The following is a 28,000-nucleotide window of genomic DNA, read 5'->3' on the forward strand; positions in this document are numbered from 1 at the left end:
ATAATAGAGGCACACCCACATAATGGGTGCCACACACAGCTCTAGCCTACACTTGGCACACCCTGCTTTCTATCTGTTCTCACCTGCCACCACCAGAGCAGGCAACACACTGTGAGGGGGAAGTGTTTCTGCTGCTTTGGCTTCCTGGATAGCTGATTATGGGCACAGATGAGCTCCAGATCTGGCACAAAGGAACCTACAGGAGTGGTGAAAGATGGTGGGGTTGAGGAATGAAGAGAGTCTCTTTTGGCAGAGGCCAGTTTAAAGACTTTGCTCATGAGGGTCTAATTTGATAACAGCTAAATCATCCTCTTAGCAGCACTGCCCTTACTTGAGAAGGCAAAACCCTAGTTCACATATAAAAACCCAAAAAGCTTTATTGTTCACTTCATAATTTGCCTACTGAAAGTTCTCTCCTCGGTGTGGTGAAGCTTCCATAACTGTGGGGAAGGAGGCCAAGACAGACACAGAAGACTGACAGCAAATCCTCAGCCATAGCTGCAGTGTCAGAGGTGCAGCCTTTGTGCTGGGGAGGTGCAGGAGAACTGCAACACCTGGAAAGCACCAAGCCAGAGAGGGAAGGCTTCTAGTGCTATGGGAGAAAATGAAATGGAGCATGGGTATGGCAGGAAAGGGAGGGAAACAGTACTGTGAAACTAGGAAATAAGAAAAGCACAATAAGCACTCACTCTGTGATACGACAAATAAATAACAAGAAACTTTTGATTAAACACATAAAAATCAGGAACAAAATCTTACAAAAGTAATATTGTCCTATTGAAGGTAGTAACAGTACTTTCTTCCCTCAGTGAAAAATTAAAATGCTCAAAACATCACAACAGTCTGATCCTGGATGCTGCTTCTGGCCCATCTTCCCATTTACTTTTCAATTAAAGAACACGCACCACAGGGTGTAGGAAAAATGCTCATCTGATTACACTAGAACTAAGTCAGCTTTTTACTAAGGACATTAGTTCATAAGGAAAGTATTATAAATCCCATGCATGGCAAGACTCAAACTTTCCCCTTGCCCCTATGAGATAGTTATAAAAACCTGTTATGTTACAGAATTAAAAAAATAAAAGTAGCAGCATTCTACTAAAAATCACTGTTACACCATTAATGCTACTGAAATATTGCAGTGAATGCAATTCTTTGTGCCAGCATCTTCCACATGCAAGGGAGCAATATAATTTATTACCTAAGCACCAGAAAAATTGCCAGGTTCCACTCAGATGTAACAGTCAGAAGTTTCAAGAATGCTGTAGCTTCTAAAGATTCAGCTGAAATGATTCAGAAAGACTTAGACATTTCACTGCATCAAATTTTATTGTTTTTATAAAAAAAAAGATAGAACCAGATGCTACTTTTAAGTGAAATCATTTATTACACCAATCTGTTTTATAGGAGGTATATATATATATTTTATCATTAAGACAACTTCAATAAAATGACTATCTACAAGAAGGACTTTGATTGTTTTATTTTCATGTCACCATACATGAACAAATGAATTTTATGTCTTATTAAAACATTTTACTCCGTATCAAAAATGTACACATTTTAATAACCATTGCTATGGTCTGAAGGTATTTTTACATTTCATTCATTTAATTTAAAAAATAAGTGTCATTTCCTTGCTCTATGTGTTACAGTGTAAGCTTAACTCATCCTATACATAATAAAAGTTTGTGTATACAGATAATTTTTCATGTTGTCACATACCTTCATGTCTGAGACACAGGTGGGGGATTTGCATTTCTTTTTTGCAGAAGGTTAAAGTACGTACTGATGTGAGCACAAAGCAACATTTCTTAAAACAAGACCAGTTTGAATGGCACAAGAGTTAGCATTTTTATAAATTAAGGACCAGAGTTCTGCATTATGGAAACAGGTACATGAGATTCCAGTACTTTCCTTAGGGCTTGGCTCGCTGGAAAAAAACCTGCAAAAAATTATTTTTAAAAAATTAAAACAAAGGAAATGTAAGACATGGAATGCTTGAGGTATAAGAGAACTTGTTTGACTGAGCTATTTTTTGTGTTTAACATACTGGTTAACACATTAAGTTTAAGGGTTTGACTTGTGCTACTTGTTTATGCTCACACCCTCAAAAATTATCTAACACTTTCCACAATTATAGGATCACATTATTGCTTTTTCAGCTATTAAACAAAAGCCACAAGAATATCAAACTACTGAGACAGCAAGGTGCTAAGAATGAGTGACAACTTTATAGATGCAGGTTGTTGTTTGTTCTGTCTTTCCAACTAACTGCTTTGCTCCTTTGAGATTCCCAATAGGAATCTACTGAAAACTACTAAATAATTCAGTATTTTGGTTTTACTCCAAGTCACTACTATGACTGAATGGTATGGAACTAAAAGCTATTGAAAGAAAAAAAAAATCTTTATACCTTTAAGTAATTTTTAAAAACTTTAGCATCAGGCTGCTGAAGTGCTTGACAGAATTCCTGTAGGAAAAAACAAAGAAATAACTAAAAGCAATAACTAAGAAGTAACTCAGGGAAGCAACAAAGCAACCTGAGATACATTCATATGTAAAGCCATTGGTATTCATTTGTATTTTCCCTTATGTACAACTGAAGAAAAGCATGTTATAGATAAAAATTTGTAAAAGGCTATGATAGTGCAAATAGACTCTAGGGTGAAAAACTATTTGTTTGGTGGGTTGGTTTTTTTTTTTTTTTCCAAGCACAGGATATCTTGTTCACTTTTGGCTGAGGAGACCAAAATGGGACTATCTATAAAGATATCTTCAAGTTAAAATTTGAAAATTTGAATTTAAGTAGGAAGATTGCTTAGACAGTTACATGCACTCGAATTTTGTTTTTGCAAGGTACCTTTACAGTATCTTTACTCCTTGTGATAAATTAATCCTATTCTCATATGCAATAACTGAGTAAATTTTACTATGAGATGAAAGGAGGTTAACTTTGTAAATATCCATTTCTCTGCATTTAACAATCAATCAAAGTGTTAAAGAGTTTTCCAAGTATTCTTTTAGGAACTCCTACCTGGATTATCTCAGGAGCTACTTGCAAAGAAGGCAAATACTCTTGCTGAAGATACTGAATGCACTCAGGACCCTAAAAAAAAGCAGTACACATTTTCTTAATGCATTTTTTTTAACAGATGGAAAAATCATAGCCCTATACTGTATGGTGGTCTACATCACCATTTCACAGAAAATTAATGCTTTTCAAATGTTTAACTTATTCTTAGCTGTTAGCACATAAAAAAGATTTCTCAATCTTGGCATTAAAGATTCTACTGCAATTTGGTACCTTTTGTTACACAGAAGAAAAATGCACTAAAAATTGCACTGAAGTAAGAATTACAATGGAGCCAAACAGTTTGTTACATGTCAACTGTAAGAGATAGTTAATTATGGAGGCAACTCTAATTTCACTGACGTTTGGAAGAAATAAAATAACTGGGTATTAGCATCTGCCTACTGCTTTACCATACTACTCCCATTGCAAAATTCAGTAGCCAAGAGAAGATGAGCACAGTACTTCTTTTGTAACATTGACTGCAGTGAACTAAGCAATAATAAAATGGAATGTCCAAACCTTCGAGTGAAACAAACATTTTGATTAACAGTTCAGCTTTTGTTTTCTTTACCTATATTTATCAGATAACTTTCAGCACAGGAAGGATTACTGCACAAGCTGGCAGAATACAAACATAATCCAACAGATCTACCAAGGGAAAGTGAATCAACTTTCCCAATTCACATAAGTTACCCTGGAACTAGAACAGCAACAAAGTCAGCAGATTTTTCTCCTTAATGAAGAGTTGGTATTTTGCATTCATTTATCAAGAGGTACAACTACTGGATCCTGTATCCATGCACAGCATTATGATAATTCTGTTATTTTATATAAAAATACAGTAGGAATTCATCCTTGTAAGTATCTAACTTTTGGAAATTGATAAAACCACTAGAAAGAAACATGTGACAGTTATTCCCTATGAAGTATGATGAAGCTTACCCTTTTGAGATGAATTGTTTTTAATGTCACTGCACATTCTGATAAAGCCTGAAATGTAATACAGAGCATTAGACTGTTGCATTGGTCTACTGGTTCACTATTCAAAGCTGAAGAACCTAATGAGACCCCAAACAAGGGCTAGTTCACGCTATTATCCCTTCATTTTCCCCTCACACAATGCCAAGTCTTGACCTTCCAGGTTCTGTTCCACTCATCAGAAAATCAGAAAAGCTTCTGCACAGCTGAATCCAAAATGAACTAGAGAACAGACCACTCTGTGTTATTTGCTTTCCCTGAACATTAGTTAATAGGTAATGCAGGTCAATGCTAAATACTTTGATCTCCAATTGATTTCGAGCCTAGATAAACTACAGGATGCACCACCACAATATTCAATAATTAATCATACAAATACTTAAGTGTAAAAAAAGTCCAGCAAAACCTAAAGGATTTTTTTTCTGAGATGACAATCTTTAATCTCCATGGCTATTGTAGGTTTGTTAGCTTCAGTCTGCCTCAGAGGAATGAATGCAAAAAAATCATAATACACACCAGTACTGTCTGAGCATCTGCTAAGTCAAATGTTTGCTTCAAAGGTGCTAAGAAACACGCAGGAACAATGTGCTTGTAGACAAAGTCTGCAAAACCTACTGGTCCATCTTTACCTCCTAAAAAGAAAAAAAATATTTCCAGTTCTATTACTTCTTCATGGGTAGTAGCAGATGGAAAGGAATTCTGGAAAGACATTCTTACCCCAGAGCTCCACCAGCTTAGAAAGAATAATAAAACAAGTCTTCTGTGCAATAGGATCTGGGTAATCCACTGCTCCTTGAATGACAGTGAACAACACACGTTCCACATTCTCTGCACCTTAAACACATTAAAATGAACTCGTTACTTCAAACTGTAGCCTAAAATGTTTTGGTACTCATACACTATTTTATATTAATACTGACCTGGAAGATATGCTTCAACTTCAAAATAGCTCTTTTTTGCACAAATCTCAAATATATTTGGGAAGTTTCCCCTACGATGCAAGACAACTCTTATTTAGGTTAGTTTTTTTTTTAAGTTTGGAGATTTAAACTGCTCTTCTGGCCTTTAACCCACACAAAGGTGAGGGCAAAAAAATTTGTCCTCTCTACCTAACTTGGAAGTGTTAATTAAAACTCAGCAGCACTGAAGTAAGTTAGCTTATCTTGCAGCATATGACAAGATATTTTTCAAACATTTGAAATTTCTGTGCTGCATCTATGCTTATTTGTTTGATCTCTTTAAAAATTTCTTGGCCCATCACAACTACCAAGTGCCTCTTTCAAGAAAGCTCTCACTACTTTTTTCTGTCCCAGCAGTATTACCACCATTTTAGGACAGGGAAAAGGAATTCTGAGCTTCACTTACCGCATGAGTCACTTTAAACTTTCTGAAGTCCCTATCCATTTTGATGGAATTTAAATAGAAAGAATCACTTACAGTATCAAGCAACTAGATGTCTGACTTCAAATTCCCACCGTGAAAAATAACTAATTTGCATGTGGCCAGTAAAGGTGGGGAAAACCTGGTAACTACATATACTAAGTCACATGATGCCTTCTACCATAGATAACAAGATAAGGCAACAGTAATAAAAGTTTACAGGATTTACTGATGTGTCTTTCCAAAAATAGAATGAATAGTGGCAGCTGTGAGTGGTGCTGCCCAGCAGTCTGAACACTGCTATACATTGGTATGTAGTGTAGATCTCCAATTCACCAGACAAGTACAATGATACACGAAGACAGGATACATTGTTCTTGTCTTAACAGGCACAATGATCACATTAAGCTGAAAAGTACAAAAGGAAGACTATGCCTATTATAGCTTGATTTCACAACCTCAAATTCCTGTACAACAGATAATTTGAATCATGCAAGCTGAACCCAGTACTTCCATGAATCCATTCTATTGTAAGATAGTTAATAGTACTTGCCAGGAACTGGGCTAATAATTTTTTTAAATAAAAGGTGGGTGAGAATAACCATAGTACTATCCTTTGAGAAACTGGATTCCTTACCTTGATTAGCTATGACTTCACTCATTCCACTTCCAGTTACTGTCTGCAGAAAAGCAAAGTAACTCCTCCGTAACATTTGTTTTTCTAAAGCAGCAGACTGGTCATTTTCTTCTGCTGGAAGGAGCAACACCTCAAAAATAGCATGAAGTAGTGGCATAAACATCTGTTGCAGAAAAGGTGAAACCTGTGTCTGTGAAGATCAGAAGAGGGTGTCAGCTCAAAAAGAGAAACTGAACATTAAGAAGTTAAAACTAAAGTCTTGTTAGAATTCTCAGCTTGGATACACTTTTAATGTTAGTAATGTCATATAATTACTTACAACACAGCAAGTTGCATCAAGGTCACCATGAACATTACAGCACCTTGATTACACACCACCTATTTTAAGCCTTTTGCACAAAAATAACTAGTCCTGCCTAGCATAATTTTGTGTAGGAAAAGGTTTTTCAGGATTTTTCATTCTTCTGTTCAGACAGACAATTTCAAATATCCTGAAATACCATCTCTAAGACATTAAAACTGGCAACAGGTCAGGTTTTATAGAAATTTTCTTTAAGGATTACTAAATATTTCCTACTGACATTACAGAATAAACTTGTCACAACACTTTTAGTGCAAAATATAGCTAAGGGCACTAAATTAATTATGAATTGAAAAACTGAAGGCATGTGCTATTCAGTCACATCAGAATTCCACAAAGAAGCAACTCATATGTTAATTTGTTAATGCTTAAGCAAGATTTTATCTTTTACCCTCTCTTTACTATGCCTTTAAAGTATTCAAGGTGAGACTGTAGAAGCTTATTTTACCATATTACAATAAGAATAGTACTGTATCATACAAACTTAAAACATTACACCTGAACATGGTATTTGTTCCACCTTGCTCCTGTGACTTTTTTATTTTACCTTTCTCATCTTTCACAGACTATTTTTAATTATCTGTTATCCCAGATATAAGTCTGTATTCCTCCTTACACACATATTTGATACTTCTGTATCTCTATCTTCTAGAAATCTCATTATAAAAGATGAGAATTCACTTCAAAGCTTGTGTATTTGTAAGCTAATTTGCAACATTAGCTTAAAACTTCAGTGGAGAACATGAAGTTAATTGTGTCAATAAGAAAAATTTGTGATGCAAGTAGTATTTTAAAATATCAAATCCGAAAAATTTTACACAATATAAACATTTAAGACAAATCAAAGAAAAAATCAGTCATTTAATCACACTGAGTCCAGCAACATATGACTGTAATCAAAAACAATGTTTCCCAATAGTAGCCTTCAAAATACTATTTTTTGTAGTATTTTTAGGGAGGGTTCTGACACATAACTGTTTTTCTGGAACTAGAAACAAAGATCTCTCAGCAACACCTTGACCCTGAAAAGCTTATGCACTATCATACCTTAAACTTAGCTGTTATTTGGTTTATAAGAGGAATGAATTCTTGAAGATCTTTTGCTTCACAATCTTTAAGCATGTGTTCAGAGGCAGAAGGAATGAAGGGAAGAACTTCCTCCTCTAGGCAAATAATCATGCGGTGAAGGAAAGTGCGGACACCGCTTCTCAGAACTTCCTTTTGTAATGGACAACTAAGAGCTGGCAGAAACGTCTGTAAGCAGTCCAGATAAACCTCTGAGCATCCACACTGCTTTACAGTTTGCTTATTGCTGAAAGCCTTGCTGGTCCGGCTGCAAAAGCACACATCAAGTTTTACATAAGCTCCCATTCCAGTACAGTGAAGAAGCAGTAACACAGAACAAATGCTTTCCAACCCAGGCACTTGATAAACTATAATACTCCATTTCATGAACCAGTGGAAGTAATGAACAGAATATTTTCATGTGAAGGAGTATCACTTTGGCAGTTTCTGAGAATTAAATTCTAACAATTTACCAACAACATATGATTCAATTAGCTCCATACAATTATTTGAGCAAAGAAATACATGCTGATTCATTATGAACTTGCTTAATATTCTCTGTATATCCATCTAAAGCAGACTCTTCGAAGGGGACTTTACTTATTTTCTCAGCTATCACAAGAAATTCCACAACCACAGATGACTTTCTAGGTAAATAAATAGAAATCTCAGTCCCTCCTCCCTGTAAAGCCTTTGTATTTCCTTTTTACTCAAACCAGAAACATACAGTGTTACTGTGCTGTACCTACCTAGCAAACCCAACAGCATGATTGAGGCAGTCAGCCAGTGCCATCTGTCTGTCCTCATCTTGTGCCATCATCAGTTTTTCTAACAATACTTTGAACTTCTCCATCAGCGGAGTCAACAAATTCCTCATCAGAACCTGTTTTCTTTCTGCAGAGTATTCACTGTTAACTATTAACACTCCAGCTGTTTCATAAATGAAAAGTTGATCATCACTGCTTAACAGCGCCTGGTAGCCATTTTCCTACAATGGAAGATAACAGGCATAATTGACTAAGTGTCCTCTATCAAGGCTTTATTACCTTCTATATATACACCCATCTTGACCCTATACTCCCAGAAACCCACATAAGCAAGATGATTACAATTAGGTACAAAAGTAAGGTGTGCAAGTGATCTCATACAAAAAAAGCAGGATAATTATTTGTGCTTAAATGTCTGCATGCTAAGCTTACAGTTCAGAAGTACTCAGGCACACTGGTAAGTGCAAGCTTCACTCCTTAAAAAATCCTACTGCAAATACTCACAGGAGGAGAAAGTTCCATCAGATCTTGTATTCTGTTCAGAACATCTTCAATGAAGGGATTCATTTGCTTACTGAAGTAAAACACAAGTACATAACACTACTTAGAAGCACATTCATTGTCACAGGTTTCAAGATACTTTATGTAAGCTGTGAAGTTAGGTGCTAAACTGCCTTCTCCACATATGAATCCCCTATAAATATCAAAGCATTGCTGCAGAAAAATCTGGCTTATAGGTATGATGCCAGTGGTAGGCCAAATAAATACATGGCATAGTAGGAAATAACCATTTCTTTAATTTTTTAAAAATATGCCTCATTTAAGTGAAGTACTTTGAACAGTTGAAAAAATAAAAGCATACCGAAATCTGAGCCACCTCTGAGCTTCTTCTGCCTCTAAATGAAATGCATGCCTGTGAAATAAGACCTAAAGGACAGGACTGTTCAACAGACTCATACACTGAGTAAACTTCATCAGTATAAATTCCAAAAGAATTCAAAATTTAGTTAGGGACAGGGAATAGTTACTCTTGAAAGTCTCTAGATCCTCTCACACTCAGCTGTGCTTACTGAGAAAAAGTAGAAAAGGCATTTATATTGTTGATCAGCTTTAACGTCTGATCAAAATAAACCAGGCATATGTATTCCACTTCTTTGTTCTGAGACAAGTATTTCCACTGCTACACTGTGGAACAATGCTGCTAGAGCACTGCTTTGGTATTTTACTTCATTGCAGTCCATCTGAAACCTAGGCTGTTCCAATGACAACTGGGACACACAGAAATGTTCTATGTAGTCATTTCAGTGCCATCAGGATACATTTATTTACTCACTTCAGAGACTTGACAAATCTGGAAAAGAGGTAAGCTGTTCGACTCCGTACTTTGGGACTTGTATGACGAAGACCACGGTGATCTAAAAATGCCATCTGTAATCAATAAAGCATCTCAGTCTTACAGTGTCTAAACAAAGCAGGGGGAAAATGTAATCATTCAACAAGTTAAGAAACCCAGCTTCCTTAGGAACCTTCAGAGAATAGGAAAATTTCTTAAGTCTAAAGAACTTACTAGTTTTCACCTAGTTAAAAATGTAAATGAGACAAAACTTACTAGTACAGTTGGAATGTGCTGAGGTTCAACAGCAAAGAATTTTTCATATCTAACCACTGTTTCAAAAAATTCCAGAGTCACTGATGTGTGTTGATAGGCACTAACACCAGAAGTCACCAGCTACAAATAAAAGCATTAGCAAGTTAGTATTTTAGCTGTTTAGAAAACCTAACTGCAGCATATGCTGGTCATTACAATGAGCCATGAGAACTGAAACATTCTAGGCTTTAGTGGTGCTTTTTAAAAGCTCTCAAGACATGCTTACCGTTCTCATCATGTCTTGTAAAGCTGTAGCTTTAGTAACATCACCAGAGAAATGAGCACCATGAGATACAGGAAGAGCCTCAGCCAACATATACAGCAGCCTTATTGCCACTTCTACTTCCATAAATCGTGTAGTCTGCCAGTTCCTAGGGCAAGAATATGAAGATCATGTTAGTCTTTAGTACTTTATCAAATAATCACGATTATACCATGTTAATATTTTCTTTTAAACCTTCTTCAGATGCACAGCATAAAAAGAACACATTTAAACTAAGTAAAACACTGGAAGGCTCAGACAGTTATTCAAGATGCTTCTGAGAGACTTTATCCTCGAAAATACCACCTTCTCATCAGATCACCACCAGCTTTCTTTTGCCAGTTTCCACTTGAAAGCTACAGATTTCTGTTGTGCTTATTTAGATATAAAACACACCTACTATGACACAAGGGCAATCCATTCAGCTTCACATAAGAAGAGACTCAGTTAAGGTACAAGGTAGCCACCAACAATACTGGATTTCTGTTTGTATACACAAAACTCTCCTCCTAGCCAGGGAACTAGTAATGTTTCTTTACTTGTGTGCAGTTTCCAGGATTTGATCTACCTTTTTTTTTTTACAAAAATACTTCATTAGATTTTCTTTCCCCTCATCCAACTTTGTTTTTCTGATAAAAGTAATACATAATATTTACACCTCAAGGACACTGTTATGAGATGTGGCAAAGTGAACACCTCTGCAAACAGCTGGTGCTGTGTAGGTAAGTGACAAAGATCCAGAAACATCTCTAGGAAAGAAAAGCTGCCATTTAAGGTTACAAAAAGAAAGTTTTCTCTTTCTGAGGGCTGAGTAACAGATGATACGAAACCGTATTTATCTTTAAGTTGTAATGAGCTCATTCTGTCAACTGACTTCACCTTGCTGCATCACACATTTCACTACATACTGATGGTTTACAAAAGGAAAATAAAAACCTAAGCCCAAAAGGCTTCATACAAATCAAGTTATAAACCCCAACTTACTGAAGTGTAGTGTTAAAAACTCTGCGGACAGATGCCAACAGTAATTCTGGTGAAACCTGAGCAAGTCTGTCCAGCAGCAGTTTCAACTGTTTTCTGTACTCCACAAACATTGCTTCATCTTCACCCTACCAAAGAAAAATTCACATCAGTAAAGTCTTTATTTTCATGTTTAAATTCACCCACAACTATTTTAGACAAATACACCTAAAGCAAAAACACATACATACAAAACCAGTATAGCACACTCAGAGAATGCAATAATGCTCATCCAGGGCTCTTGTAGCATAAGCAGGCTTCTTTTATGGCTGGATATAGTATGTTGAGAATCACTGCATTCTGTCCAGAAACATACTAAAAAGGCTTTCCAAAATGAAAACCAGCCAAAAGTACAAGAAAGAAAATGCCTTTGGCAAAGCCTTATTAATGCAATTCTTAAAAATTGACTCAGTCCTCAAAGACATTGTTTCTTAGCATCTAGCTTAGTTTTTGAATTGGACTGACAACATTTATGATGGACTGGATACAGCTTAAGTTAACCCTTTTAAGACTATTGCTCTCTCAACAGCCTGGGACAAAGTCTGTCCCACATAATCATTACTGTTGGTTGATAGAGATGTTAAGCATGGAAGGAAAATGAAATCAAAGACCTTACGCCACCCTTAGCTCATTTTTGCAGAGGTTTGACCGTCTCCAGTAGCACAAGTGGCACTTCTTTTGAGTTTCATTACACAGTATTTCTCATGTATTTTTGCAAGACAGAAGTGACATGCAGAAACATGCAAATTTGCACTGAACCTCAACAGCTATGTTTAGTTATCAGCACAGCTGTACTTGGCTTGGAATAGCTCTGTACAAACACAGCCACAAATACTGTAAACTCAGTTGGCTTGGATATACTTTTACTATATTGTTTTGTCCTATGCAGACATGTCTAGAAGCTTTTCATATAGGAAAAAGCCTCAGCCTATGGAACCTTACTTCTTGCCTTTAAATCTTTAGTCTATGAAAAATACGTATTGTAAGTGTGAGCAAGTTTTACTACATATAATTAAGTTGCATATGTCTGTTTATTACTACAACACAATACCTCATTTTCAAAATTATATTCTTCATCATATGTCAACTTCTTCATAACAGCCAACATGATTGCCTAGGATAAAAACAGAACATTAAGCATAGAAGTAGACAAGTTATAAGAAACAATCGTGAAAAATACTACAGTAAAGAAAACATTGTAGCTAGTGTTATACGTTTACAAATATTTTTAATCCTTTTAAACTATTCTTTTCAGAGGTTTAACAAAAGTTAACAGCCCAAATCAAAATAGATGGATTATATCCAAACAATACACAGATGCTATTCCAGACAGACAGCAAAGACCTTTTGGAGCTCTCAGTCTCTGACAGTATTATCAAGCTTTACTTCCTGCTTGTAATTTGTGCTGCTCAGTTCACATGGAAAACAATCAAGATGACTGAACTAGGCAGAGGAAACTGAAAAGGCTGTCCAAAATACTATTTTAAAGGGATAAGTCAGCTTAGGTATAACATCAACTTCTCTAATAGTTCATAGTAATCGGTGTGTGTAAAATCCATCTCTATTCAATAATTGTTTTGCCATCTTTAACACAGCTGTTTCAACATTGCTTCAAGAAACAGTCACTATATTGTAGTACCTGTAACTACTATCCATTGCATGTGGTAAATACTTCTGATTTGAGTCTTTTAGTCTAATCATTATCATCAACATCAATAAAATCAATCATTTATAGATTTGGTTTACCATCCTTAATCCTGCAGAACAAAGGTGCAAAAAGCTTCACCTACACAATCCTTTATACATAAACCATTGTCAAGTCTGGGAGATAGACTGGATCCAGCTGCACCTAGACTTCTCTCTAGAGGAGTTTAGAAAGTAAGGGGCCCCCTTCTGCACCTTGTCACTCAATGGGAAGGTCTCTCTACACTTTGTCCATAACTTGCAGCAGCAAGCTGTCGGACAGTTAGAGCAATAAAGTGCAATATAACCTTAGTAGGGACTGCTGGTACATCTTAAAGCAGCTTTAAAGGCTTGACCTTAGCTCTACTTAACTCTGAATGATACAAAATGAAACAAAAAACCTTCTGACAAATAAACCATGATTACTATCTTTCATTTTAACTGCAAAACCTGAAATTCATCAACACCAAAACAGACCAATGGATTAAACATAAGTTACTGAGGTGAAATTCTTGGTCGTCTTGCAGAAATAGATACCTTGACACTAAGTGTCACCATGACCTGTGAGAAGTGTCTGCTTCTCTGTAAGAAGTGATATTTAAGAATTAAAATAACTGCAAAACCTTAATGCAATACACTTGTAGCCAAAAATGTTTAGAAAGATCTGTCATTCTAAGAACTAAAAATGTGATCCTGCTGATGAGAAAAAGCTTTGGAACTTCAGAGGCACAAGAAACAAGCCTCCTTTTTTTCCTGTTCAAATAATGAACAAGTTGAAAGTGTATACTTTAAAATGCAAAACTTTAAAGGAATGCTGCTAAGCACAACATTTAAAGCTTAAGGCAAATAACAATAAGATTTAGACTATTTCCTATTACTTTCTTATTATGAGGTGGATCAAAGAAAAATATTTGTAACAATTGTTTCCCCGTTTAACACAAATCCTCAAGAAGTGCTCAGTAAAATTGAGAAATATTTGCAACAAGAAAATCTCCAGTATGAAAGAAACTTAAACCAACATATTTCAGGGTAGGAATATATTTCAGCTTTCAGTGTCTTAAGTATACTGCAGTAGTAACATTATTTGATCTAGCTGTAACAACAAAAAACAGTCACAAAAATAAAAAGATTCAGTGCTATTATCAAAATTTGCTTTTTGTGTTACCTAATCCAAATTAAACAGACATTAGACAAAAGGAAATCAAGATACTCTACACTGCAGTTATCCAGATTCAACTTGTCATGTTAGAACAGGTACAGAATTTCATTTTCTTTGTAAAGGAATCAAACCTGCTAGCTGTATGAACTTACGAAATAACTACACCAATCTAACCAGTTCAACATCCAAATCAGTACATCTACACTGGTGCAGACAGGACTGAAAAATCCATATAAGCTTACTACCTCCAAAACTGGACATGAACTTCAGGTTTTATATATAAATTTGAGATTATTGACTTGAGCTAATGTATATTTGATGTAATGTTTAACATATGACTGCTAATAATTACAATTGTTATCTCTCAATTGTTGCTTCTTTCTGAAGTTTAACTTATATTATTAAGAGTTATATATTTATGACAATCCTTCCTAGACTTCTTCCAATCCTTTGGAATAAGGGCAAGTTTTATTAAAAATAAAAACTTGAAGAAACAAGTTTGATTTAAGAATATTCTTTGAACAGTATAGCCTGCAGAGGAGCTTGCCAAGCATATGCTTAAGGGTTGTTTGGGAAGACCAGCTCTAGAATAGCTTTCATCTTCATACACAATTCAATATAGGCTTACTATTTAAAGAAACAACTGTAGTTACTTAGCAAAAGATGGAACACACTGTCCTTACTTTTAATTACTGTCACATACACACCGAGGCATGAAAATTAAATATTATTTGTTTCAGCAAAATGAAACATTCTGATCTAATGTGTCCTTGAAGTATAGAATCTGTAGTAAAAAATACCTACCTCTACATTAGCTTTTTGTTGGTCTGAAAGTGCAGAAAGCTGGAAAATAAAATTCAAGCATTATTTTTTTTGCATTCTTACTCCTTCATTACTGTCTAAGAGAAAGACTTGCTTTTTTAACAGCCATATGATCTGCCTTTCCCCTTAACACAAGATTTAACTCAACTCCTTCAGATCTCTAAACACAACAGAAATAGCATAACCACAGGCAGTGAAGAAACAGAATGCTAATTAGTAAAACAACCATTTTGCAAGTCAGTATGAGACATTCCCACAAAAATCAAATGAAATTATGTCAGAATTGGTGTTAAATTGAAGCCAGATGTATTTACTTGTTTCAGGATGTGAAGGTAGTCGTAACAAAAGCCAATGATGTTAGAAGAGATGTCATCATCTTCATGAATTAGAAGTTGCAACATCAGGGCCACTTTTGCTTCAATAGCTTGTAGAGTGTCTTGAGCACTCTTCATATCACCATTTTTTATCAGTTTAGTCCAACTAGCTATCAATGCTTGCCCCATCCCATTGACCAGCTTAGAAAATCTGGCCAGAAAATCCACATCATCTTCCTGCAAGAAAAGACACCTGATTAAAAATACTAACAGAGCTTATGTTTAATTAATACAAGATTACAGACTGTACCACCCATGTCTACTATATAGAATTAAACCAACACTTGTCTCCTAGCTGGAAACTACCAATTGCCTACAATTGGTTGTTTTCCCCCTGGGAATGGAGAGAGAAAAAAGTTAAAGCAATGCCAGATTTGTGTGCCCTCCATTACACAACAGTAGCTTGCTTCATCTCTTCAGATTTGTTTGTTTCTCTCTTTACAGCAATAAGGTTCAAAATAAAAGCAGCAGCACATGCCTACCATAAATTCTAGGCTGTATAAGAGGAAAATCTTTCTATGGAAAAACTTCAAAGAGTTACCAGCTGCAGTTCACTTCAGAAATACTGATAACAAGTACCTTTCAGTACTGCCTGTTAGAGTGAGTTAATATTAAGTATTCCTGGCTTGCTTTGCAGAAATACATTGATCTGAATCGAGAAATACCCCTAAAGCAGCCGCCTCAAGAGGACATTTTGGTCTCTGCCATAACTAGACAAAAGTGAAATAATAACAAGTTTATCTAAGAAAGACCGAGGCAAAATTTGTATTAGTAGGAAGACAAATTTGACAAAGGTTTCAAAAGAGTTAAAAGCCTTGCAATCTAAGAACTACAGCTTCATAAGGACTGGCTGCTCTTTCTCCACAGCAGGGAGCGAACAGTTGCTCCTTAAACACGGCAACTGCCAGAAAAATATGTTTAGTTAGTAGGTACACTTTTCCAGCTAACAGATAAGCATTTCCAGCCTCACGTTTGATGGTGCACATGTGCAAAACAGCATACGTGTCCTTAAGAAAGCTTTTTGCCCTACTTAATTATGCACAGATTTTTTTAAGGTGAGACATTAGATCAGCTATATTGCCTACAATACCTATTACAGAATCATTCAGGAGGGAAGATTCAAGACAAGGAAACACAGAAGCCAAATTAACAGTAAGCACAACAAGCTTTAGGAGAGGAACAGAACAGGGGAGTTACATAATACCCTGCTTCTAGAACGAAACCCTGTGTGTTCAAATTAATAATGAACATTAATAACAAGCTCTTCAATTTAAGCATGAGAAAACTGTAAGAAGTGTTCAGTTTTGATGCAGAAGCCCAAGTACTTCCCTCTAATTTATGGACTGTTTTATAATTTTCTGTGCATCAACTTACTTAAAAAATGTCAGAAACCTATGACTCATTCCTATTGTTAAAAATCAGTACACAAACCTGATCAATACTGAAGAGGCCAGCAGACTGCAATACTTGACATAAAGACTCAACCAGTTTTGTTTTATCAATTGGGTCCATTCCCTTATTTACAATTTCAAACAAACAATCACAGGCTTCTTCCCGGAGAACTTCCACAGACATGTGACCTAGCAGCATATTTATAAACCTTCAGAGAAAAAATAGTTCAGCTTTATACATACAAAGTAACATTGTATAGAAGCTTTATATTATTTGTGTGCATATTTACAATGATCTCTTTTTACAATTCTTTTTCTATTGTACTGGCAAACCCCAACATTTTATGCCTTTTAAAGAGAACACAGCAAACAGGGTAGTGTTTAGTTTGGCCATTATATCAGCTTGGCTTGCAAAAACAATCACTCTCCTAAAACTCCCAAAATTCCAAAGATGACTTAAAAGTCATCTTTGAAGGACTTTTATATATTTCATTCTGTACAGTCAGCACACTGCCAAAGTGATTTTTGCAAACCCTTTCCATAAAAACCTTCTTACCTTTCATTGGCTATCAGGCTTAAATCTATCCAGGATACATAAGCTCCAACTACTTCAAGGCACTGGCATGTCAACTCTGAGTTATTATATTGATAATTTTGTAAGATTTGGTACCACGACTCCACCAAACTTGGAATGCACTGTTCCCTCATGGTATCTTTTAATAAGGTGTTCCTACGAGCCTCCTATCAATACAGAAAAAGGATAAAATCAGTCCTGTCACAGATCAGCATCTTGTCAAATGAGTAGCATTTTTGTATCCAGATGCCAGACATCATGTGTCATAGAAAGATAAATCAGAAACCCAAAGAGAATGTTTCTTTCCTTTCCAACAAATAAAACCAAAATAGCCTAAGTTTTCCCTTTTATTATCCACAGTGCCTGAAAATTGAAAGAAAAGTCAGAAAAAGAAGAGCGGTCCTCTAAATCATTAAATGGACTTTTCTAAGAGGTTAGGACCCCTAAAAACATGCACTAGAAAACATTAACATTTAAAAATGAGTCAGTCTAGCATTACACTGGCAAACCTGGTTGATTAATTTTTGTTTGCAAGCTTCCAAGCAAAAAAAAAATTAGCTGAAAAGTATGAAATCATCAAAAGCATTAAACAACAAAGCTAAACATAATATTTTGAATTTAAACCACCTAATATGTCTAAGGCAGAGCTGCCACAGGAAAAAAGCATATCTAAAAACCTTCTACTCTAATTAAAGTAAGAGAACTTAAAATTTTAAAACAAGTGTTCATGCACAATAATAACTTGCCTCTGATGTATGAACAACATCCCGGTCCACCAGCTCAGCATCAACAGCCATCAGGATTCTGAGGTACATATCCACACCTCGTGGATTAAGGTCAACTACTGACAGAATGTCAAAAAAAAACTTGGGCCATTTTGTGAGATATTCAGTAACAAAAAGCAATGCAAAGACTTGTGCTGCTTTGTTGCGAATAAAAGTCTTCTCAGGCTGGGGATTCAGCATCTGGTAGAAACAAGACATTTCATTTGTATATTCTCAGTAAATTAGAGAAGAATCCTACAGGTTTGTTGATCTCTCTGTAGTAGTTAATATACTACCTCTCTTCCTGGCCTAGACCAATAAATAAACCCTTACATTTCCAAGGAATTTGAAGGAAAATTGGGCAAAGTGTCCTGCAATAGGGAATACACTCCTAAGACTTTCATTCAGTACAAGACAAAGTGTCTTCCATAAATGCCTCCCATGCAAAACCACCACAACTACTCAAAGACTAAATGATCATTTGCCACTTTGGTGAAAGGTACAGTGCTCCTGTAGCTAGCTTGTGCCTGTGTTAGATGTTAGTGCAATAGAAAGTTAGTGTTCCTACAAATAGAAAGGGAAGTTCTTAACTCTAAGGGGGAAAAAAAAATCCGCCACTACCAATCTCCTTTCCTTTTCCTTTCAGAAACTCCTAAACAGAACAGTTTGCCACAAAGAGAAGAGCAATTTAATCCACTTGAAAATCATCTGTTGTTTTTAAAGTTGTATTACACTCTATTTCCTATTGTTAAGTTTTCTTCACGGCAACTACGTTAATCTTTGGTGCAGAAGTGCAATGGACGCTATATAATGGCAGCTGTGGGCAAACCAGTGGATACTTCTGCTGACTGCAAACTCCTGGGTGGGGCCGATACTACAAGTTTGGCTACAGTAACTAATCCACAAGAAAGAATAGTTCATACTCTGCCACAGTACTAACATGGTTTATCACAGAGGAGTGATAAACATCTGCCAACACTCCAAGCAGACAGGAGTTCACTCAGCAGGGTGTTAGAAAAATAATTTGCAGGCCTGCTTTTCCTCCAGACACTCAGGAACATCAGGAATCTGTATTTAGTCTCTCTAAAGGGGAACTTTTAATACACCTTATTTCACACATAATAAATTAAACCACAATCATTATCTGATGCAAGAATTATCTATTCAATACTAAATTCAGGTATGGACTTCTTTACAACACTTGATTTAAAAGTTTCTCACAAACCTTTAACAATCAGATACCAAATATCTTCAGGAAGCCATCTTTATACTCAAACAACAGATTAAACATTTAGTCCACACTCAATGCCCTATGTTAGTCTAAAAGCCTAACATGTAAGACTGCAGTGAAGAACACACATACCTGTGCTTGCAGCCATGTTATGAGTGTTTCCCTAATTAGCTGCTGCTGGACTTCAGTAAGTTCAGAGTATCTGAAACAAAAAATATTGAGGTCAAAATACAACTGTGCTTCATGGCAAGCACCAACACTCAGCAAAGCAAAAACTCTTTTATATGGTATGTAATGCTCCACATGAATGTAAATGAAAAGTTTCCAGGACAGCAATTTACAAAGCTATTTGCATGTTAAAATTCTGACTCAAAGGCAAAGATAATAAAAAACATTTTATCCATAGTAATGCATCACATTTTGAGTCATTACTGCGTCCTATATTGGAGTAGAAGCTTGAAATTTTGCAGGAAGGCTGCTCTATTAGGGGCAGGACATATGACCCTGATAAAAATAAACATTTCAGCACAGGCCAAAGGGAGAAGGAAGAGACATCTGTATATGCCTGAACTTGTTCACTACACATTGAAGACTATCACTATTGAGTACAAGAGGTCCTTCACTGATCTGACCTACACTACATTTACTATCAGCCTTATGTCAAAAAACCCAAGGAAGTAATTCTGCTTTATGTCGTACATAGAGTCCTGGCAAACTGACATTATATCCAGCCCACCTCAAAAACCAGTCATACCCCTGCTAGGACTAGTGAGGCTGAGAATACTCTACTGCAAAGAGAGTTAGCTATTGGCTTGTAGAGTCTTTAATAGGAATGACTGCTGAATGGGACTCCAGTGTTCCAGTCACAGCCAACTATTCATTAAAGAGAAGAAAAAAAACACCCCACTGAAAATGTTGAAAGAAAATAAGCACCAGGAAACAAGAACAAACATAGTGCAGGAAGCAGGTCACAGGAATGAAACAAGCAGAGAAAACTAGACAGTGAGGTAAAATTGGGTAAATAAAGTGTTTAACATTTGCACTCATATCAAACTGTAAAAATCAGTCACAAAATACATCTATATCCTATCTAAGTTCCTGACCAGTTCAGTGTATCACAAGCAATGATATTCAAAGATTCCATGATGCTCAATTCCAGATCAAGGGAGCCCAAAGTGAGAAAAAATACAGTTCTGTGCAATGATATTCATATTATTAAAAGTATTTTTCCCTAGAGTCATGGTTCTATGAAACCACCACTCAGTGAAAAGACTACTTTCTCAATATCTCTGCCATGGCCATTCAATGAATAGGGCTCTGTCTGAAGTCCAGGACTCAGTACAGAGCACAGCTGCAAAAATCAGTGAGAGTACAGAGTAAGGCCTGAATCTCCAGACAGGGATAGCTAAGTTTCAAGCAGTCCTTGCTCACTGGGTCTGCATTGGGCCACAGATGTGTTAGACTAGCTGAGAGCACAGCATGCTGCTCAAAACCTCTCCAAGGAAAAGGGAAAGAAATACAAGACAGCTCTCTGCACCAGACTACAGACACCTCATCAATCACAACTAGGGAACAAATACTGTTTCATTAGCAAGCAGAATAAAAACAGAAAATTAAACAGATGTATATGGATGGTGTCAAGTAAAATTACTCACTTGAACTTAACTTGATGTTCTAGAACTTGAAAGCAGAAGAACTTTATGTGATCATCACTAGAAAAGAAAATTCTGTTACTGGAAGCAATAAGGTTCACATTTCTGTGAAGAAAGAAGTTCCTCAAATATTACAATCAGATTGCCCCTTTGGCACCAGACAAAAACCAAACCTGCTGCTATTGTTACTTCAAAGTAAAAATGACAAATAGTGGAGCAGTCAATCTAGTAGAAATGAGCAACTGTTAAGCTAATATTTATGTTTGATACTAGTCTTTTTTTCTACAACCACCTGTTTGTTATGGTTTGATTTCAGTATTGAATAAACAAAACTACAATACCTACAGTATCCTGCCCTTACAAAAATCTGTCAGGCTTCAATGGTATGTTTGAGGCCCACTACTACGCTAAGTGCAGATTGTACTCTGCATCTTAAAAATCAAAGGTAAAGAAAAACTGGGGTGTAGATTAAGCACAGACATTCCACACTCTGTTATCCACACTGCTTTTTCATCTTATTATCTAAAACTTGCAACAACCATAATGAATATTTTAAAGATTATAATTTCTAATCTTATGTGGTTTTAATTACTGCACATTCTGATGGAGTCAGTAGTTTTGATAAATCATTTACAAAAAAGCATTTCTATAAACTACTGCTATTATTCAGGAGATATGCACCCCTCAATTTCTTTCCAAATTGAATTATTCCATAAAACAGTGACAACCTAGTATTTTTGATGTAAATACACAACTATGTGCAAAAATAGTGGTGATTACACACTCTATGCATGTTGAAAAATGGGATGGCCTAGTCCACAGAACTGGGGCAAGGAACTACTTATGATATTACAGCATATAAAGTCTATAGTCTCACAGGGGGCAATTCTCAGCACTTTTCCTCAGAATTTCAAAACCTAGCAGTCTTTGGGCTCCTAAATTACTATGGAGTTGGATTTATACATTGCTCCTGGTTGAAAGGCATTATACAGAGGCCACAGATCACTATGATACTAAAACTAGTACAAAGACATATTAACATTCAACAATTTAGTTTGCCTATTATGCTGCTCAGCTAAATCAGACCCACACATATTACTAATGACAATAAGAAATTATTAGTTACATTACCTGTATATGCTCTGAGCTAAGGCTTCTGCACAGACTTGCCAAGCATCCTGAGATATCTTGAGCTGCTCAAAGTAGGCTAGTGCCTGCAAAAATCAAAGTAAGTTACACTTTAAAAAGAACAAAGCACATAGCAATACATCTCATTCACACTTTCCCTTGTATTTAAACAACTGTTCTTCAAAACACCAACACTATTTGGATACACTCCAGTAGCTCCCTAATCACCTTGACACTGAGCAGGCTTTTTTCCAAATGCTAATATCATAGGTACCCATTTCCACTTCACATTCAACACAAAGACTTTTGTAACTTGAATATGGAAGTCATAGAATCAGAAGTGTTGAGGTTAGATGGAACTCCAGAGACACATTTAGAGCAGGGCAGCTTGCTCAGGGCCTTTCCATTTAGGGGGAAGTTCACATCCAAGTTACAATTCCTTCCACACATTCTAAAGAAGTGGTAGTTTAGATTTTTCACTGAAAACGTTTCCCTGTTTTGTTGCACCACTTTGCTTGTATTCAACGCTCCAAGCTCAAAAAACATTCAAAAACTAACCACCTGGACAACTGTCAGTATATGAATCTTCTACAGAAATTGAGAAAACCTCTACCAAATGTTAAATAATCATGTTACTTATCAGGACTCCTAAGCAGCTTTTGACAACAGTTAATTTCACTTACTTGCTTTAAGGCTCAGTGTGGCCTGTAATACAGAACAGTAAAGCAAGTTTTGAAGCAGAAATTAGATTAACAACATTATATCAATTCTATGAATGCATGTATTTCAAAGGGGGCTTGGCTGTTGGATATTTTTAGGGGCTGCTTTTTGTATTAGTTCATAAAGACTTCCATTAACCATAGTCATCTTCCAAAGTATTTATTCAGAACTAAGTCCTAAAATAAGAATTCACTTCCTGTAGTTAGTACTAGTGATTTCCTTATTCTTAATGCATGATTTTACTAGAAATGGTTTGATACTACCCTTATGTCACATTTGACATGACTGTGGAAAAGGCAGGTCCCCTTCTGCTATGAAATATTTAAAAACTCAGCAGACTGCATAGTCAAAAGGTCAAATCTAAAAGTTTCCAATTTTAGTGATATTTTATTGACAGATCACTAAAGATTAGCTATATCCATCCTTTAAAAAGGACAAATACCCAGAACCAACATATTTAACAGGCCACTTAGCAAATCTGTAACTGTTCTAAACATTCCAGGATCTGTTTTACCAACACAAAACCACGGTATTAACATCCTCATTCCTGGAAGATTTTACTAGAAGTTATCTTGTAGACAGTTAAATCAACATGGTAATCATTTAGCAGAGATAATTACTCAATAAATAGCTATATAAATGATTATGTCTTTTCATAGGATCATCTCTTATGCAGTAAATGTTACCCACATATCATGATTACTTTCTTAACCTACTTTACAATTACACAAGCTTCACTACAATTAAATCCACATATTTCATTAAAATGACACTAAACCTATTAAGATGATAGTTAAAAACATCTAAGAATCAACAGGCTAATTTCAAGCAAATTGTTTTTTGTGGCTGATTTTCATTCTATGAGAATCTATGTAAGGAGTTGAGCAACAAGTACAAAGAACTGAAAAAAATAAAACAGTCAGAGTCCAGAAAATTAAATTCTATGCATGTTAAATGAAATCAAACTGAAATGTAACAGAATTGATAATACATATCCCTCAGCTTACATGTTTGCAACATGATTTGGCTTTGTACTCGCCACCACAAATCCTACGCATTTGGCTCAAAGAACAAACTCAACAAACCCCCAGCAGCCCATGAAAACATTCGATTTTTTGCACTGCAATACATCTCCAGTTATCAGAGAGAAGAGGAAATTAATTACATACTCTTTGTCTGAAGTCTGCATCAGCATTTGGGTTGAGCCCTAAAAGGGCTTGTTCATCCATGTCTATTGCTATATTCGTTGTTTCCTGCTCCTAACTGCTTTGCCCACTGCTTCTGGAGGGCAAAATACCATCATCTGCAAATACAGAAAGAGAAATTTTATTTGCTCAGCAGAACAAGTAAAATTAAAACCTGGACAGCAACAATCACACAAGGTGGGCCACAAACCTCAAAGAATGTACTCCAACTAAACATGAATGCTACAGCACAAATTCTAAGTCCTTTAATCAACTTTTCACAGTACTGTATTTAGTACTGAATAAGGGAACTTAAAAGTCTCCATATATTTCAATGCTCTTGAAAAGAGAACTTGGTTAACAGGAAGATGGCATTATGTATAGTATTCAGCTGAAAGGCTTAAATACAAATTTCAAGCACGCAGAAGTTTCAGCAAGACACAACATAAGCACAAATCTACTCCTTAAATGAAAGGCCACTGTTTTTTCCCCACCCCAAACCTAACTACAAAAAAACACAAAAAAGAATCTCTACTCAACTCCAATATAGATAAGATGCTTCATACACCCACTTATGAAGTATTTCCAGTGGTGGGGGCAAAGTCATTAGGAGATCTTTCTTCTAAAGCACATGCAAGTGTCTTAGAAATTAAGCAAAAAACACACCACACTAAGTTGTTAATAAAAGTTTTCTGTTCCTACCAATGGGTGCTTATTCACTAGCAATGATTTTTATTTATAAAACTCAGTGTAAAATTAACAATTAAGCTAGAAAAACGTTCTAAAGATGGTATGATGCTATGGGCTGTTCTGCACTGCTCCAGTAAAACACAGAGAATTTAAAAAATTAAAACTTCTCTGTCAAATCACAGGATGCTGTAAAATAACAAGAGGGGACAAAAATCCATCTATCCTTCAGTTCTCTGCCCCACCTCCCCCACCCATGGTAACATAGTTAATTAGGCCTGAAATCAGGCCTGGTTATGTAAGCATGTAGGAGGCAGGGGAAAGGAAGAGACAAGAGGAAGAGATGAAATACAAAGGAGCTGTGGTTCCAAGCTGCCTACATACCCATAGGTAGAACTTCTAATTTCTTAGTATTGTGTCTCGTGCGAGCTCTACTGTTCACCCTCCCCCACGGGAAGAAAGGTGGCACAGTGACAAGCAACAGCAAGCAGAACTGAAAAGGAGAGCCCAAAATTTAACGTGGTAACAGACTTTTATAGAAAAGTCAAGACAGAATACACTATGCATAATGAAAAGCAATTTAATAAGTAAAATTGAGTTCATACAAAAAAAATTGCAGGTTTTGGCAGTACAGAAACCAGAAAGTCTGGAACAAAGTGATGACTCCTGGCAAAGGAGGCCTCACAGACTGCCTTAGTCACTGTGATCCCCCTCAGGGGCAGAACCTTTAGGGATTAAACTGCTGTGCTGAGTCTTCTCCCTCTGCAGCCCCAGCCCCCAATCTGCTTTCCCCACAATCAACACCTAGAAAAGACAGACTAAAAAAAGGTAAAATACTGTAGGGGAAAATGATTTTTTTTATTGCATCCTGTGATTAGGGTCTGGTCCAGAGTTACAGAACCATTTAATATACAGAGACTGTTTTTGCATATTTACCTGCTGGTATCAGTACATTTTTATCTTTTGGGCAGATGATTTATACCTGGGTGACAAATTTCACTAATTAAAATAACATGACTCAAACATGTATTCCCTTCCTTCGTTACTGCTAACAGCAATACCAAACTGTTCTCCTGATTTTCTAAATGCCTCATGAGTGCATTTAAAATTTCAACTTCTATCATATAGACTTCTCAGATTCATCTTGACTAGCCAGCTCTAAAAGACAATCAATGAGATAAAATATTTGAATGAGCCTCTTGAGAAAACTAATAAAATAGCTTTTCTTGCCTCATGGTTTTACTTAAGCAGGTAGCTTTTCTGCCACGTGTCTACTTAACCAGCCAGTTACACTTCAAAAGCAAAACTGAACTGATTTTAGTAGTACTAAGAATTCACAAAATTCACTTGGCTATAACATCAAATATGTCATTAAAGCAAGTTTTATTTATAAAAAACAATAGATAATGTTAATAGTTAATATGCAGCTGTGCAGAAAGTATTGTCTTAGACGTTATTTTTTGTTGAGCAGTACACCACGACAGGTGGCAAGCTCATCTTACAGTAATTAGAAGGCTGCAGTTCCTTACCAACAAAGTCATACAGGTATGTCACATCAAAATCATTTACTCCTTTTCCCCTACTAAATACTTAAAAGCACATTTGACAGTAAAGACTGTTTTCATAGTGTAAAGGAGGCAGAAAAACAAAAAAATTCAACCCACTTCAATTGGGCAAGACTCCCCAATGAGCAACACAGACGTGGCCAAAGTGTGTAACTTCAATCCAGATATGCCCCAATAATGGAAGCATTCAAAGCATTTTAACTACAGATGCTAACCACGGGAACAATCAGCAATTATAAAAAGCTTCATGTTCACCAGTCATTTTAAGTATTTACAAGATGCGGTAACACAGGGGGAGCCAGTGGTGTGCCTCATTTGCATTTCCTCAAGTTTTCTCTCTAATAAAACAAAGACATTAAAATTCATCCTTTATAGTCTTTTTTGCGGTTTTGCTTGCCGCAAACCTTGGGCATATTTACAGCCTCTTTGGGCTCAAGACCCTTTACACTGACCTAACAGGCGGTTAAAGCCAACAACTGTGTAACTACTGCTACTTCGACAACTTTTCAACTGGACTAGAAAAGTTTTTCTCTCTGGAAGTGACATTAGGTCCTAGTTTCAGGCACAATTTTACCGGCAGGAACTCCGGTAAGGATCAAGGCCTCCTTGCCCCCTCCCCAGGGGCGATCAGAGCCCGGTCTCCGGTGGCCGGGGAGAGCCAGCAGGGCTCGGCAGCGCAGCCGGCCCGGGCGCTCGGGCATTCACCGCGTTCAGCTCCGCGGCACAGCCACCGGCCTGGCCTTAAACCGGCCTGGCCTTAAACCGGCCCGGCGCCGTCCCGGGCCGCAGGCAGGGACCCAGCACCCGCACTGGGGAACGGCCGCTCCGACCACGCCGCGACCAGCGGAATATGGAAGTGCGGGGAGGTGCCTCCCTCCGTCCCCTCACGCTGCCGTCCTACGATTTCTTCCTTCCCCCACCAGAACCATAGCGGATGGACAGCCACCGAGGCGGCAGCTCCCGCGAACAGAACCGCACCACAGACTACAGCGTGCATTAGCAGAGAAAAAGCACAGATATTTTTCGTGGCACCCGCAGGGCGGGACCGGCGGGGCCCGGTCGGCTGCAGCCCCCGCTGTTCCCCAGCAGCTGGGCCACGCGGACGCGACGGTGCCTCCCCCCCTTTCCCGGAGCCTCTCGGCTGGTGGGCAGGCGGCCCCGGGCTGAGGAAACCGGCCGGGGGACTCGCAGGAGCCCGCAGGCGCCGCCAGCTCAGCCCACACTGCCCCTTCCCCCCCGGGCTGAGTCACCCGCTCCGCGTGTCGCGTCCTGCCCGCGTCCCCCCGCCGGTACCTTCCCGGTCAGTGCTCCATCGCCGCCGGCTCCTGCCCACCCCCACAGCTCCGCAACCGCCACGAGCACAGGGAGCAGGCCGGGCCGGGCTGCGCCGCCTCGGCTGGCGGCGGGAGGAGGAGAAGACCAAGCAGGACCACCCCTCTCCGCCAAGCCGGCCGGCCGCGAGGCACGCCGGGATGTACGCCGGCCGCGAGGCAGCCTGGGAGTCGTAGTCCCACCCCCCGCCTCAGTACAGCCAGCACCGCTGTAAAACCGGCCGAAGCGGTGAAATAAACTAGGGCTGTCCCGGGCCGCCACCGAACTGCCTGCAGTGTCTGGAAATAGTGCCGTGTCAGCGGCGGCGGGGCGGGGCTCGGCCGCCGGTGCAAGTTCTGCAGTAGCGGCCGGAGCGACCGTCTTGGGGCCGTGCACGGGGCAGGGCCCAGGCTGGCGTGCTCTTGTCCGTGAGGAGGAATCCAGCTGCTGTAGATAGCTAATACGATGGTTGGCTCTCAGAATTAAGAGATGGGCATTATGTGTACGTTAAGAGAAATTTTATAGATGTATAGTTATGTTATTTTGGTATGCTCTCCCCAC

General features: G+C 37.6%; 1 protein-coding gene across 3 annotated transcripts; it reads right to left on the reverse strand.

Annotated features, from left to right (window-relative positions):
* Nucleotides 1-1,323: 1,323 nt before the first annotated feature.
* XPOT (exportin for tRNA) lies at nucleotides 1,324-27,570 on the reverse strand. 3 transcript variants are annotated; one of them, XM_058804557.1, is made up of 25 exons: nucleotides 27,422-27,570; nucleotides 23,862-23,995; nucleotides 21,976-22,058; nucleotides 20,848-20,904; nucleotides 19,325-19,394; nucleotides 17,944-18,162; nucleotides 17,180-17,364; nucleotides 16,664-16,832; nucleotides 15,173-15,409; nucleotides 14,841-14,879; nucleotides 12,246-12,308; nucleotides 11,159-11,283; nucleotides 10,139-10,283; nucleotides 9,874-9,993; nucleotides 9,598-9,692; nucleotides 8,769-8,838; nucleotides 8,247-8,485; nucleotides 7,480-7,765; nucleotides 6,072-6,261; nucleotides 4,772-4,888; nucleotides 4,571-4,686; nucleotides 4,019-4,066; nucleotides 3,038-3,109; nucleotides 2,417-2,473; nucleotides 1,324-1,945 (listed from the first exon to the last, which is right to left on the reverse strand). In XM_058804557.1, the coding sequence occupies exons 2-25, from the start codon at nucleotides 23,919-23,921 to the stop codon at nucleotides 1,919-1,921; spliced, it is 2,889 nt and encodes a 962-aa protein (XP_058660540.1). In that variant the 5' UTR covers nucleotides 23,922-23,995; nucleotides 27,422-27,570; the 3' UTR covers nucleotides 1,324-1,918. The 3 variants fall into 3 exon arrangements, with proteins under 3 accessions (XP_058660540.1, XP_058660542.1, XP_058660543.1); XM_058804559.1 differs by lacking the exon at nucleotides 27,422-27,570 and adding an exon at nucleotides 24,948-24,986; XM_058804560.1 differs by lacking the exon at nucleotides 27,422-27,570 and adding an exon at nucleotides 24,417-24,433.
* Nucleotides 27,571-28,000: the final 430 nt, after the last annotated feature.

The sequence above is a fragment of the Ammospiza caudacuta genome, chromosome 5, assembly GCF_027887145.1.
Source record: "Ammospiza caudacuta isolate bAmmCau1 chromosome 5, bAmmCau1.pri, whole genome shotgun sequence".
Lineage (NCBI taxonomy): Eukaryota > Metazoa > Chordata > Aves > Passeriformes > Passerellidae > Ammospiza > Ammospiza caudacuta.